Source organism: Heterocephalus glaber, unplaced genomic scaffold (assembly GCF_053883595.1).
Source record: "Heterocephalus glaber isolate CG9 unplaced genomic scaffold, H.glaber_assembly_v1.0 deba00001531, whole genome shotgun sequence".
NCBI classification, from domain to species: Eukaryota; Metazoa; Chordata; class Mammalia; order Rodentia; family Bathyergidae; genus Heterocephalus; species Heterocephalus glaber.
The window spans coordinates 20760931-20775000 of NW_028258329.1; the positions used below are offsets into that span (position 1 = coordinate 20760931).

A 14070-nucleotide genomic window follows, 5' to 3' on the forward strand; every position below is an offset into this window, starting at 1 on the left:
CGATGCATGAAAAGATCCATGTGGCAAGGGACCAAGGGAGGCCTTCTGCCAACAGCTTGTGAGGAGCTATGGGCTGAACCACTATGATGAGCTGAATCCTGCCAACAACTATTTGAGTGCGCTTGGACACCCCACTGAGCCTCAGGATGATTGAGCCACTAATACTTTGACTGAAGCTTTGAGTGAGACCTAGAGACAGAGGACACTTGCCAAGATTCCCGATCCAGAGAAAAGATGAGATAATGCTTACGCCACTAGGGTTTCAGGGTAATTTATTGGGTAGCAATAGACAACTTGATATGGCAGGCATTGGTATATTTTACCAACCAGTGTATGTTATTTTTCTGGCCACACAGATGACTAATCTTTAATGAAGTGCTCTGAATAAGGAGCCCTGCCCCTGTGTCTCATGCAGGAGTGAGGAGGTAGTCAAGAGAAAGGGCCTTGTAAGGACCTCTGCTCACCTTCCTCTACCAGTACTCATAACTTTAACTCCTCGCCCATCTTGAGACCATTGGGCTTCCCATCCTCAGGCCTTGTGTCCTCAGTCACTCCAGTTCCCACAATGTGGCTCCAGAGCACAAGTCACCTCCTAGGCTTTCATCCCCAGTCATCAGATGTGTACACGGCCTTTTATGTCTTCATCTTGCACCCCTCCTTGTGTGGACCCTTCATCTCTTCCACTGGGCCCCTTAGAAATCACTCAGCCATCAGCAAATCTTTACATTCTCCATTTGAATTTCCATATTCCACTCACCAGCTTCTTCTAACTGAAACTTGTTTTCACTGAGGACTGGAACTGCTTCTTTCCCTGCAACCCTCTCAAGTGGCAGCTCCTTCCTCTCCCATAGCTCTGGTACTTGCCTCTAGCCTCGAGATGAGGAAGGCACCCTTCTTGCTCTTTACTACTACAGTATTTGTAAGCTGTCTGTTCTTTCTCCTGTGCCTTACATGAAAAAAATCCTCTAAGCTTTGGATCTCAGCAACATATGCCACTATTCCTCCTTACTGCAACCATTACAGACCTCTGTACTCTGTGTCTGACTCCTGTGAGACTTAAGTTGTGGCCCACTGTCATTCAGTATCATAGTTCCTGTATGACAAGCCCACAACCAACAGCATACTGAATGGGGACAGACTGAAAGCATTTCCTCTAAAGTCAGGAATGAAGTAATCCTTACCACTCCTGTTCAGTACAATACTAAGACAATTAGGGAGGAGAAAGAAGTAAAAGGAACACAAATATGAAAGGAAGAAGTCTCATTATCCCTATCTGCAGATGATATAATCCTATACATAGAAGATTAAAAACTCCACCAGAAGACTCTTAGAGCTCATCAACAAATTCAGCAAAGTGGCAGGATACCAAACCAACACACAGAAGTCAACAGGGTCAGGGATTTAGCTCAGTGGTTCCGCTGCCTGCCTCGCAAGCACAAGGTCCCAAGTTCGATCCCCGGTACCAAAAAAAAAAGTCAATAGCATTCCTATACACCAATAATGAACCTGCCAAGAAAGAAATCAGGAAAATAATTCCATCCACAAAAGCTTTTTAAAAACCCTAGGAATCAACCTAAGAAGGTGAAAGACCTCTTTAACGGAAATGAAAAAATAAATTGAAGAAAAGATCAGAAAATGAAAGACATCCCTTGCTCATGGATTGGCAGAATGAACACTATCAAAATGGTCATATTACCAACAGCAGTCTTATCGATTCAATGCAATCCCTATTAAAATGCCAACAACAGGGCTGGGGATTTAGCTCAGTGGTTCCAGCGCCTGCCTCACAAGCGTAAGGTTCCGAGTTCGATCCTTGGTACCAAAAAAAAAAAAAAAAAAGCCAACAACATTCTTCACAGAATTAGAAAAAAACCCTTAAAATCCCTATGAAAGCACAGATAACCCAGATTTGCCAAAGCAATCCTGAGCAAGCCAAGTGTGGTGACACACCTACAATTCCAGCACTTTGGGAGGCTGAAGCAGGAGGATCCCAAGTTCAAGCCTAGTCCTGGCAACTTAGTAACTTGAGACCCTGTCTAAAGAAAATGAAAAGGGACAGGGATGTAATTTAGTGAGAAGGCCCGAGTTCAATCCCCAGTACTGCAAAAACAAAACAAAACAAAACAAAAACCCCAAAACAATCCTGAGCAAAAAAAGCAATGCTGGAAGCATCAAAATAACTGATTTCAAATTATATAAAAGCCATAGTAACAACACCAACATGGTACTGGTGTAAAAACAGACACATAGACCAAGAGAACACAACAGAAGACTCAGAAACAAGCTCAGGCACTGACAGCCACTTGATTTTTGACAAAGAGGCCAAAAACTTACACAGGAGAAAAGACAGCCTCTTCAACAAATGCTGCTGAGAAACCTGGATATTCACATGCAGAAGACTGAACCTGGACCCTTATCTCTCAAACTGTATTAAAATCAGACCAGAATGGATCAAGGACCTTGATATAAGACCAGAAACCTTGCAAGTGCTGAAAGAAAAAACACAGGGGAAACACCTGAAGCCACAGGCATAGGCTAAGACTTTTTGAATAGGACCTTAATGCATGAAATAATATCAAAAATCAACAAATGGGACTACATCAAATTGAAAAGCTTCTGCCCAGCAAAGGAAATGACAGAGTGAAGAGACAACCTACAGAATGAGAGAAAATCTTTGCTAGCTAGTCTTCCAATAGAGTTGAGATCTGGAATAATATATAAAGAACTAAAAACACACCACAAACAACAATTACTCTCCATTAGCCCAATCAATGGGCAAATGAAAGGAACAGAGGATTCTCAAAAGAAGAAATACAGGGCTGGGGATTTAGCTCAGTGGTTTCACTGCCTGCTGCGCAAGCGTAAGGACCCGAGTTTGAACTCCATACCAAAAAAAAAAAAAAAAAAAAAAGAAGAAGAAATACAAATGGCCAATAACTATGTGAAAAATGTGCCACAACCACCATCAGGGAAATGGAAATCAGAACTACACTGAGATTTCATCTTACTCTAGTCAGAATGGCTATCATTAATAATAATAATAATAATAACAACAATAATAAAGAATGCTGGTGAGGATGTGAGGGATAAAGAAATCCTCCTACACTCTTGGTGGGAATGTAAACAAGTACAACTGCTATGGAAATCAGTATGCAGGTTCCTCAAAAAAATGAAAATAGATAAACCATTTGATCCAGCTATACCACTCCTTAGTATATTCCTGAAAGAATTAAAGACAGCACACTACAGTGATACATGCATACCCGTTTATAACAGCACAATTCACACTAGCTAAACTGTGGAAACAGCCTTGATGCCTGTCAACAGGTGAATGGACAAATAAAATGTGAGTTATATATATTATATATATTTTATAAATATATATATATAATATATATAACTCAGCCATAAAGAAGGAAATCATGTCATTTGCAGGAAAATGGACAGAGCCTGAGACTTACCATGTTAAGTGAAATAAGCCACCTTATTAAAAATCATATGCTTTCTCTTATATAAGCAAATAAATGCAAAAAGAAGACATGAGACTGGAAGGTATTTTCTAGTGATGGGGAAGAGGGTTAGAGGGAGGGAAGGAGGGATAATGGGAATGAAAATAATCCAAATATGTTATATGCATGGAGCAAATATGCCATTATAAATCTCATTATATAATTTGCTTTAGCATGTCAGAAATAAGGTAAGCTTTGCCAAGATAACATTTGTTGTTTATGTTCATCTAAGTTTTCCATATTACAATTAAAAAGTTAACAACAACAGAATTGAAATTCCTGTGGTTTCACATCTGTGTAACCACCTGCCCATCCTTTGGTCTCTCAATTCCTTGGTGTCCTCTCCTCCAAAGGTCTCATCCTTCACCCTACCTTAGTAACTTCCTCTTATGGTTCCTTCCATCCTTCCTTTCTGTTCTTTCTTCCTTCTTTCTTCCTTCCTTTAAGGTGCTCAGGGTGGCCTTGAACTTGTCTCCATCTCCTGAGTAACTGGTATTATAGGCGTGTATGACTGTGCCCAGCTCTATGGTTATTTCTTAGACAAGTGACTTTTCAGCCACTCAGAATACTCTAAGTACAGTTTTATGCCACTGTTCTGAGAACAAAATTATGGGACATTTTAGGGAGCCGTAAGAATGAGGGTTTTTACTGGCATTCAGTGAGCCGGGGCCAGTCTACTAAATGTACTGGTAGTGCTCACATGATGAAAAATGGTCCCACTCAAAATGCCAGCAGCAACCAGACTGTCTTAGTAACCGCAGCCCTTCTATAATTCAATTCAAACAGCCCAATATCCTATCGCTACCTGTATTTCCAGATCATTTTATCAGGTATTCCAACTCCAATACTTTCATACTCAAATTTGGTCCTATCTCATCTTCGTATCTATCTTTCCTTGTTAACATATTTTGAATTCCATGGTTATAATAGCTGCTCCTTGCATGCACATACCCTTAACTCCTTGGCCTCTAATCAACTTCACCCTGATCTCTGGAAAAACTCCAGTTCTAGTTAAATTCAATTCTCTACCCTCTCTGTGACCATACAATTAAACACACCTGGAGAAAACACACTGTCATTCTTACTGCTCTCACTTTAAATTCACAACAACCAGCCCCAAGTGGGCTCCTACTGCTGCCTGGCAACTCAACTTCACTTCTCAAGTCCAGTCACTCTCCTATTATTCTATGACTATTTTAACCTTCTCTTCTCTCTTGAAACTTCAGCACTTTTTCCTATTCTCACTCTCAAGTGCTGACCTCATTTCCCTAGAAAACAGAAGCCATCACATGAGAACTTTTATAAGCTCTCACCCTAAGTGTCCACTTGCCTGTGTTTGAGCCCAAGTACTCTGCGGCCTTCCCCACTGTTTCAGTGGATGAACTAGGGTAATACTCTCTACGTGCCCTAGATCTTATTCCTCTTTGCCTTCTAAAGGACCTTGCTTCAACAATTTTTCTTACATTTACATTCTATAGTAATTCCCACTTGGATCATTCTTTCCAGTTTATGTGCTACATATTCTCCTATCAAAGAAAAAAACCTCCCTTTTGATATTTTATCCCAAACCATTACTATACAGTTTTTAAAAAGCTCAGTATTAGGCTATTAGCCTTATAAAATATAAGGGCTCATTAGAAAGCTACTATAATTAAAACAAAGTAACAGAGTAGAGTCCAGACAGACACACGAACACAGAGCAGATGCCATGCAGATCAGAGAGAAAAGGAATCAATACTGTTCAATATATGGTGCTGGTTCAAATGGTTATGGTTAAACAAGAAAGAAAAATGCTAACCACAGAAAGAAGAGTTTCATACAGTTGACTACAATCAAATTAAGAACTTAAGTTTTCTAAAAGGCGAAGAGAGATATTGAAAGGACAGCCACAAACTTGGAGAAAACATCTGCAAGGCATATGAAAATCCACACTTGTTATAATCCAGGAAATACAAAGCCCTACAAATTGATAAGAAAGAAAATCTAACAGGGCAAAAACTCCAGAACAAGCTCTGCACAGAAAGGAAACACAGTGATCAATAAACATGAAAAGAAGCTCAAGCTTAGCATTAATCAGAGAATCACAAATGAACACTATAATAACCATTTTACACCCATTTGGCAAAAAAAAAAAAAGCCTGATGATGCCAAGTTAATTTCAGAGAGCTCTTAAACACTGCTAGTGAGATTGTAAATTGGCTCAACCACTTAAAATAATTTGATATCTTGTAAAGTTAAAACCATAAACTCATGACTTAGCGTTTTCAGTTCTAGTTACATACTCTAAGGCAATTCTTGCACATGTGTAGCAGGAGATGAAATGAGAATGCTTACAGCAACACATTTCTTAGCAGCAAATAGCTGGGAACAACCCCAATGCCTATCAGTAAGACACTAGATAAATAAATTGTGGTATGCTCACAGAGCTGAGTGTCAAGACAGTGGTGAAAAATGAGTAACTACTGCTACATATAACCACATGAAGAAATCTTAAAAGCACAATAGTAAATGTCATCATTTTAAAAAAAGTTAAAAATCCAGCAAAATTTATATATATATATATATATATATATTTTTTTTTTAAAGACAGGTTCTTGCTGTGCGTAGTCCAGACTAGTCTTGAACTCACTGTGTAGCCCAGGCTGGCCTCGAACTTGTGGCAGTCTTCCTGCCTCAGCCTCCTGAATGCTGGGATTACGGGAATATGCCACCATGCCCAGCTAACAATATATTGTTTAAGTATGTATACATGTGAGATATGAGCTACAAGTTTTACAATGAAAAGAAATAATAAATACAATAGTACTCATCTCTGGGTAGGAAGAAGATGGAACTGGGAAGAACATAAATAGATTCAAGTAATTTGCTATGTTCTAGTTTTGGGGTTGAGTGATAGGGTCACCACTATTCATTACAATAATATTACACTAACTTTATGTATTATATATGTGCATTCTTTTGTATGCAACAGGTATTATTAAAAACAGGCTAAAAATAAAACAGGATCGTTGACTTTTATTAGCTGTGTGACAATGGGCCAATCATTTCAGCCTCAGTTTGTTTAGGTAAAAAATGGAGATAACACCTTCACCTAACACCTGGAATCTGTGTGGTAAAAAATTAAGTGGCACATAGGCTGCTGTTGCTATCTAGTAGCAACTACTATTGTGTGAAGGGCTTTCAATGTATCAAGTAGAAAAATGAATCTGCAATGCAGGAGGTACAGAGTGGGAAGGCACAACATACCTCTGGTTAATGTTGAAACCCTGGAGTGGAAAAGATGGACATGGACATGGGAAATGTTCAGAGGAGACAAGTCTGCCAAGACAGACTAAAGGAGCTCTAGAGAAAGAGATTGAGAGCAAACAGTGAGAGGAAGCAGACAGGTGAGGAAAAGTGAGAAGAAAGTGCTTGTAGTGCTAATTTGCAGAGTGGAAAATGGAGGCTAAAGGAGATAATGGGCTTGGGAATGAGAATCACTAGAACTGTTTCAGTGAACCAGCTGAATAAGAAACAAAAGTGCAATGGACTTATTCATGAGTAGGAGGTGAGGAAATGAAGACTGGGAAAAAAGGAGAGCTCTTTTAAGAAGTTTAGAGGTAAAAGAAAGTTAGAAAAAGTAAGCTAGATGGTGGATGGATTGTATCTTCAGATGAAGGGAAACCTGACTGGTTATATGCAGAAGGGAAGGAGACAATGAAGACGATGGTATAGGAGAGAAAGGGGGACAACTGACTTGGCATCTTAGAGCAAGAAAAGATGAATTCTGGACTCCAGCAAAAGAAAGGTATAGATGAGTGCTTCACAAACCTTAAATGCATATGAATTACTCAGTTTAGGAAGTAGTTAAAATGTAGATTTGGAGTTAAGTCTGAGGCTATGCATTTCTAACAAGCTCCAAGCCAAGTGGCATTGATGCTACCTGTCCATAGACATACTCTGAGGAGTTAACTTTTCCTGTCACAAGAAGTGCATCTACAAATAAGTTTAGAGGAAGAGGGAGAGAAAATGTGGGAGTTTTTGCAATAAGTATACAGAAGCTACCTGGGACAAAGACAGTAGTGGGATGAAAGGAAAACCAAGCGAGCCGGTCTTCAGGCCCCTCAGTGATGGTGAGCAAGTGTGTGTGTCCCTGGGAAGGCATGGGCAATGACAGAGCTGATCTACTGGAGAAATGTCAGGAGGGGAGGATAGACAGAAGACAGAGGAAGGCTATGCTGGGTGAGAGAAAGGGAGGAAGAATTAGAATTAAAATGCTTTGAGAGTAATAACAGGTAACTGGGATGAAAAAGAAAAAAGTTGAGAGGTAAACAGATCTGACTTGATAGGCAAGAACTCAGATGAAATTAGTTTAGCTGAAGAGTAATAATATATTTTATGGGTTATTAAGATAATGTGACACCATTCATTTAGTTCTTATAAAGAAAATGCCCAGGTAGAAAATTTGCCTTGACTAACCATTTTTACAAGTGCAGACTTGCCTACCATGTTGAAGTTAAAAGTTTAACAGAAGTTAATGAGTCAAAATGGATACACTGGTTCCTATAGGCACTTTAAATATCAATATTCACATACTGCCTGAATATTTAAATACTCTCCATGGGTATATTAAACTACATACTGCTTCTGGGAAAGAAGCAGCAATATGTAATAACCTATTTTGAACATGACATTTATTTTGTGATACAAGAAATACAACTGTCAAAGTTCATAATTTCAATAATTTGCAATTTACCTAAAAAGACTCTGAATTTGCTAATGTTAGTTTATTTATTTATTTTTTGGTACTGGGGATTGAACTCAGGTCCTTGTGCTTGCACAGCAGGCGGCGAAACCACTGAGCTAAATCCCCAGCCCAGCCCAAATTAATCTTTTTTTTTTGGTACCGGGGATCAAACTTGGGACCTTGCACCTACAAGGCAGGTGCTGGAACCACTGAGCTACATCCCCAGCCCCGGTAATGTTAGTTTAAAAAAGAATAAACCTGTTCAGAGGTCTGAACTGACAGGCAGGTGTAATCCTCACTTAGCTAGCTCTGTTTTGTTCTCAGACTCAGGACCCAATCGCTTATTCAGGATTTGTGAGCTGATGCACACAGCAAACTGCGAATACATCTCCACCCGCTAACGCAATGTTTACTAATGCCGAGATATGAACACAGATTCTGAAGCAAAATGTCTTCTGCATTAACAGAGACAAGAGAGATTACACATATATCCTTACCCCTTCGCTGGTTTTTTGCAGGTCTGAAGCTGTGTTTCTTGTGTCATTGCCGGGATCTCCACCTTCAGAGCTGCTTTTGTTTTCCTCTTCTTTGCAGTCTTTATCATCTTCATCGCCTGGAGATTTCCGGGATTGTTTAGAGGATTTCTAAATGTTTAGACAAGTTGAAAATTATAGTCAAAAGCACAAAATCCAAATGTCCTGGCATAAGTAAGAGATGCAGAAGTAGTGGGCTTGTATACTATCCTTGCTATACACAGATACAACATGCAGCGTGCCAAGGCTGAGCTAGGTGACGCTGGACAAATTCCTTCACCTCACCAGGGCTCAGTCTAACCAGCTGGAAAGGAAGAGGTTGATTAGATGATCTCTTACTTTTTTCCAAAAGTGTGATATTAATGGTGGAAAATAAAGATTTATGTATGCACAATAGTCAACGGTTAAATCTAGCTGCGTGAACAACACCGTAAGAAGGCCACAGAACTGCAAGGCACCTTAAAGGTCATTTTGTCCTTCCCCTCTATTTTATTCTCTATATTCCCCTCTATTTTATTCCCCTCTATTTTATTGTAGTGGAAATCCAGAGAAGTGAGGTGAACTTTCCAAGACAGTATATGGACATTCATGTTAGAACACCTGTTGAAGTTTCTTGCTTAGGGTATACATGGAAATATCTTGACAAAACTTTTATATCCTTGTGATTATGAATCAGCTTTAATTTTTTAAATTATGATAGTTACTGAACCCCAGGCTACACTGGTGAACCAGTCCTTTCTTCTTGTCATCTTGCATTTGAAATTAGGATGAACTCTATGAAAATACAATTATGGTTTCCAGTAAGAGCTGCTCAGCAGAACAGCATTGAAGTGATAAAAAGCTGGCTCCAACTGTGCACCTTATGTAAGACAGTAAAATGTAGCATTTTTTGTTTTTAACATTTCTTCTTTAAGAAATTTTTTTTTTGGTACCGGAGATCGAACTTGGGACCTGGCGCTTGCGAAGAGGCAGGTGGCAGCACCACTGAGCTAAATCCCTGGCCCTTCTTTAAGAAATTTTAAGAATCTTAAGCATACTGCAAATAAAAGATAAGGCAAAACTTGTGTAGGCAAGTCACTTTTGGTCTCCAGAAATGAATTAGCAAATTAAAACTTTCTCAGACAATCAATTTTTAAAAATGCAATTTCTAAAGAGAAAATATCCTCTAGGTTTGTGATAGAATATATAATCAAACTGCTTGTATTTTATTCAAATACAACCACCAAGCAAGTCCAAAGTGTCACTTTAAAATGCAGTCATTTTTACTTTTTAAAGGGAAAAACAAAGATTTAGTAATACAAATGTGCAGTGTCTAGAGTTAACTAAGCTCAAGAATGAAAAAAGTGAACTGTTTTGTTTTAGTAAATATAGCTTAATTGTTAAAATGCGACAGCTGCCTTATGCAATAATTTTCATGTAACAGTACTAAAATTTGTTTGTAAAGGTTATTTCTGAATAACCTTATAAGTGAGTCTCTAATATTATAGTTGGTATACGTAGACTGGAGTGAAGGGATTATTATGTTTTTACTAATGAGTCATAATATTCATTATTTTCCTAAGAAATTGGGCTGCCAAACTGTAACCTTGCAGAGCTCTTGAGATCACAGAATTCTTGAAAAAAATTTTAAAAATCACTGTTTAAAATAAATAAAAATTAGTGTGATCTTGGGGCCGGGGATTTAGCTCAGTGATTTTGCCGCCTGCTGTGCAAGCACAAGGACTGAAGTTCGATACCCGGTACAGACCCCCCCCCAAAAATTACTGTGATTTTAAATTCACTATCCATCCACTTGTTGCTATCTTTGTTTTTAAACTAAAACTACTGGTGTTTTAACATCATGTTTAATTTTCTGTGAGACTGATAAGGCTTACTGTATATGTAAATTGTATCAAGGGCTGAGGATTTAGCTCAGTGGTTCTGCCACTTGCCTCACAAGCACAAGGACCCAAGTTCGATCCCTGGTACCAAAAAAAAAAAAAAATAATAATAATAATTTGTGTCAAAATATATTTGAACAATAATTTTCTAGTACCTGCTGTAGTTCAAATATGAATCATTCATACCTTTACTGCTAAAGAAATATACAACTACCCTCAAATCTGCTATACTGTGATTTTCATTGTGATTACTGAGTTTTTATTTTTTAAATTATTTATTTATTTATTTATTTTGGTACCGGGGATTGAATTTGGGTCCTTGGGCTTGAGCAGCAGGCGGCAAAACCACTGAGCTAAATCCCTGGCCCCTTTATTCATTCATTCATTCATTCATTCATTCATTCATTCATTTATTTATTTTTGGTACCAGGCTGAGCGTTTTTCAAACCCACGTTCTCGCCAATGGTACACATATGACTGTCCCATCAGGTGGTGTGTACCACCCAATGGAACTGTCCCATGCTGCCCGATGGGACAGTCATGGATATAGTACTGGTGGTTCCACATTATGGCCCTGTTGTGAACATGTTAACAGAAAAACAGAGTGAGGCAGAGGGTTTGGGACCTTTCTTCTTCGCCTGATACGTTTTTAAAAAGTTTATAAAACTTGTAGTTTTCAATGCAAAGCAAGACCTTTTTGTTAAGAGATAGACATAAAAAAAAATCAGCATACTCAATAAAAAGGAAAATATTTAGAAAGGCAAAAAAGTAATGGAAGTTATGCTAGGTAAATTATCCTCTAGGTGTAGTTCCCATATCAGCAGCATCAGCCTCACCTGAAACTTTGATTCCCAGACCCTTTGGCTTCACAGTTTGTGGCTGGAGAACAGGCAATCAGACAAGTGTGAGGAACTCCAGATAGCTGGAGATAAAACACAGATCTCCACACAGAGCCGGGGTGTATGCCAGTGAAAAGTAAATTAGAAAAAACAAACAACAACAAAAAACCTATCCCATAAAGAGAGATTGCAAGGAAAACTATCTGTCTTGGTTCTGCCTCTGGAAGGAAGAAATCAAAAAGGATCCCCTAGAAGCCACAAGGAGACCTTCACATAGTAATGGAGTTTATATTCACTTTATGTTATACAAAAAACCACAGTGGTACCTCGGTTCATGAACTTAATTCTTTCCATGATTCAATGTTGACCTTATGAGGAAATCTGAATCGGTCCTCATCCAGGGTGGAGAGAATTGAGTTTGTGCCCAAGATAACACTGTAATTAAGAATAATGAGTCATGGTTCTGGGTACTTGCCTAACATACATGAGGACCTGAGTTCAATTTCCATCCCTGAAAAAAATAAAGTCATAGTTCTCAAGTGATCATGGAGGTTATGACCTTGAAGGAAAACAAAGGAAATGACCCTTTAAAATAGATAAACGTTATTAAGTGAAGTACGTGTTTTCCCTTCACTTCAATAATGGCATTTAACATTCATGTAATCACACATTAAAAGTCTAGGTAGCTTAGATAATTCAGGGGTACACAACACATTACATGGGCTGAGCAGGCAATCATAAATAAAAGCAATTCAAGTGGGTGTTTAAGTGAAGCCCAAAATGGGCAAAGAAATGCAGCTTAAAAGTAATTGCAAAAGAAGATACAATCCGATAGGGAAAATTCTAATTATTCTGTTGTCTTTTGCAAATTATATGCCTATCCTAGGCAACCCCATGCTTTTCAATGGGTGCATAGGAATAATACTGCACTCACACAATTGTATCTGCATGACAGCTGGGTAGATTTCACAGACTGCCAAAATAAAATTTTAAGAGTCTGATTACTTATTTTTAAGAAGTTCCCTAAGTATATCCAGTCTAAATTCAAGAATCTAAGGAGAAGTAACTTCTCCAAGTATTCAGTCATGTGACAGGACAGAAACTTGAACCAACTAATCTATGGTCTTGAAAGACTCATTTATCTTGCTTCAGTTTCTAAAAAGTGAACAAATTTTCATAATCTCAGTCTTTTCAATTGCATTTCTGAACTGAAACCTAGACTTTCAATTTGTAAATGTAGTATCACATCACTGTTGTTTAAAACCTTATTGTTAAACTGGGATAAAATCTAAACTTCATAGTATGGCCTACAAGTCTGTATTACTTGGCCTTTGCCTACCTATGATTGTGATTCTCCAGTGATATCTGCCTTCTTTCAATTTAGGAACATGCTAAACATTTCCCTGCCAAAGTTTGCAGCTGTTTCTTTCTCTTTGCCACACACATTTCCTATAGAAGGCTTCTCCTTTCATACCCTTCTCTCAGGTCTCAGTATAAGCTTGACCTTTGCAGAAAGGTCTGGCTACCGTTTTGAAACAGGTGCTCCTACCTGTCACTTGCTGCTTCCATTCATTTACTTCACAGTCCTTTCACAATTCATAGTTACTTAATTAGTTTTTTGTTTACTGTGTGCCCCATTCCATTGTATTGTAAGTTACAAGCGGGTAGGGACAGAGATAGATTTACTCACTACTGTGGTTCAGTGTCTGGTGTGGACTATGTGATCAGAAAATATAAGAACTCAGAAAACAAAAAGCCAAAGCACATTCTCTGAAGCAGAGACAAGAATCTGTTAATTACATATATGGTATATATATATATATATATGCATCATACTGTCTCCTATATTCCTAAATTCTTCAGATCTCATCTGGAGGTTATTGTAGGAGGCACAGATACTTATATATTCTATCCTTAAATAAAGAACAGCTCTCTTTCAACTAAGAAGGTGGCATTTTCAGGACCAAGTCAGCCCTTAAGAGTTAATAGCTAGACTGCTTTAACATCATGGGCCGGGGATTTAGCTCAGTAGTTCCGGCGCCTGCCTCGCAAGGTCCCAAGTTTGATCCCCGGTACCAAAAAAATAAAAAAATAACATCTAAGGTTACCTGTCTGACTCCCTTTGCTCTACTACTGTCCCTAAAGGCAGAGGTTTCACAGAATCTACTATATATTTCTATGTGTCCAGTAAAAAAAATGAAAAGAACCTAAAAACTTCTAATGAATGTGCATGTAACAGTAATAACTACAGGGAGTTTCTCAAGTAACCTTTGAAGTGTATGACTTTTTCCGTTTTGAGCCTCCTTTTTCATTCTTTCTTTTGCCTTTTCCATCTTCTTCTACTCTGTCACCTTCTTCCTCACTGCTTGCATCTGCAGTATTTCCACCTTCTCCCTCAGTTTCTGATGAGCTCTGTTGCTGAATTGCCTAAGGAAAAAAAATCAGCTAATTACCTTTTTGAAAAAATAGCAAGAACATAGGCTGTGAAAATAAGCACTCTATTGTAATTTGAAAGGGTTTTACTTTTTCTGAAGTTTTTCAAAGTAAAGGACCAAGAGACGAGGGCCACATGCCAGACAGCTG

General features: G+C 38.4%; 1 protein-coding gene across 2 annotated transcripts in view; it reads right to left on the reverse strand.

The window, feature by feature from the left end:
• Hdgfl3 (HDGF like 3) overlaps positions 1-14070 on the reverse strand; it is a 65084-nt gene that overhangs the window by 8276 nt on the left and 42738 nt on the right. For both annotated transcript variants that reach the window (XM_004852872.4, XM_004852873.4), the window contains exons 4-5: positions 13756-13914; positions 8733-8879 (exon numbers count right to left, since the gene is read on the reverse strand). In XM_004852872.4, the coding sequence (XP_004852929.1) occupies positions 8733-8879; positions 13756-13914 (306 nt within the window). The remainder of the gene's footprint in view (positions 1-8732; positions 8880-13755; positions 13915-14070) is intronic.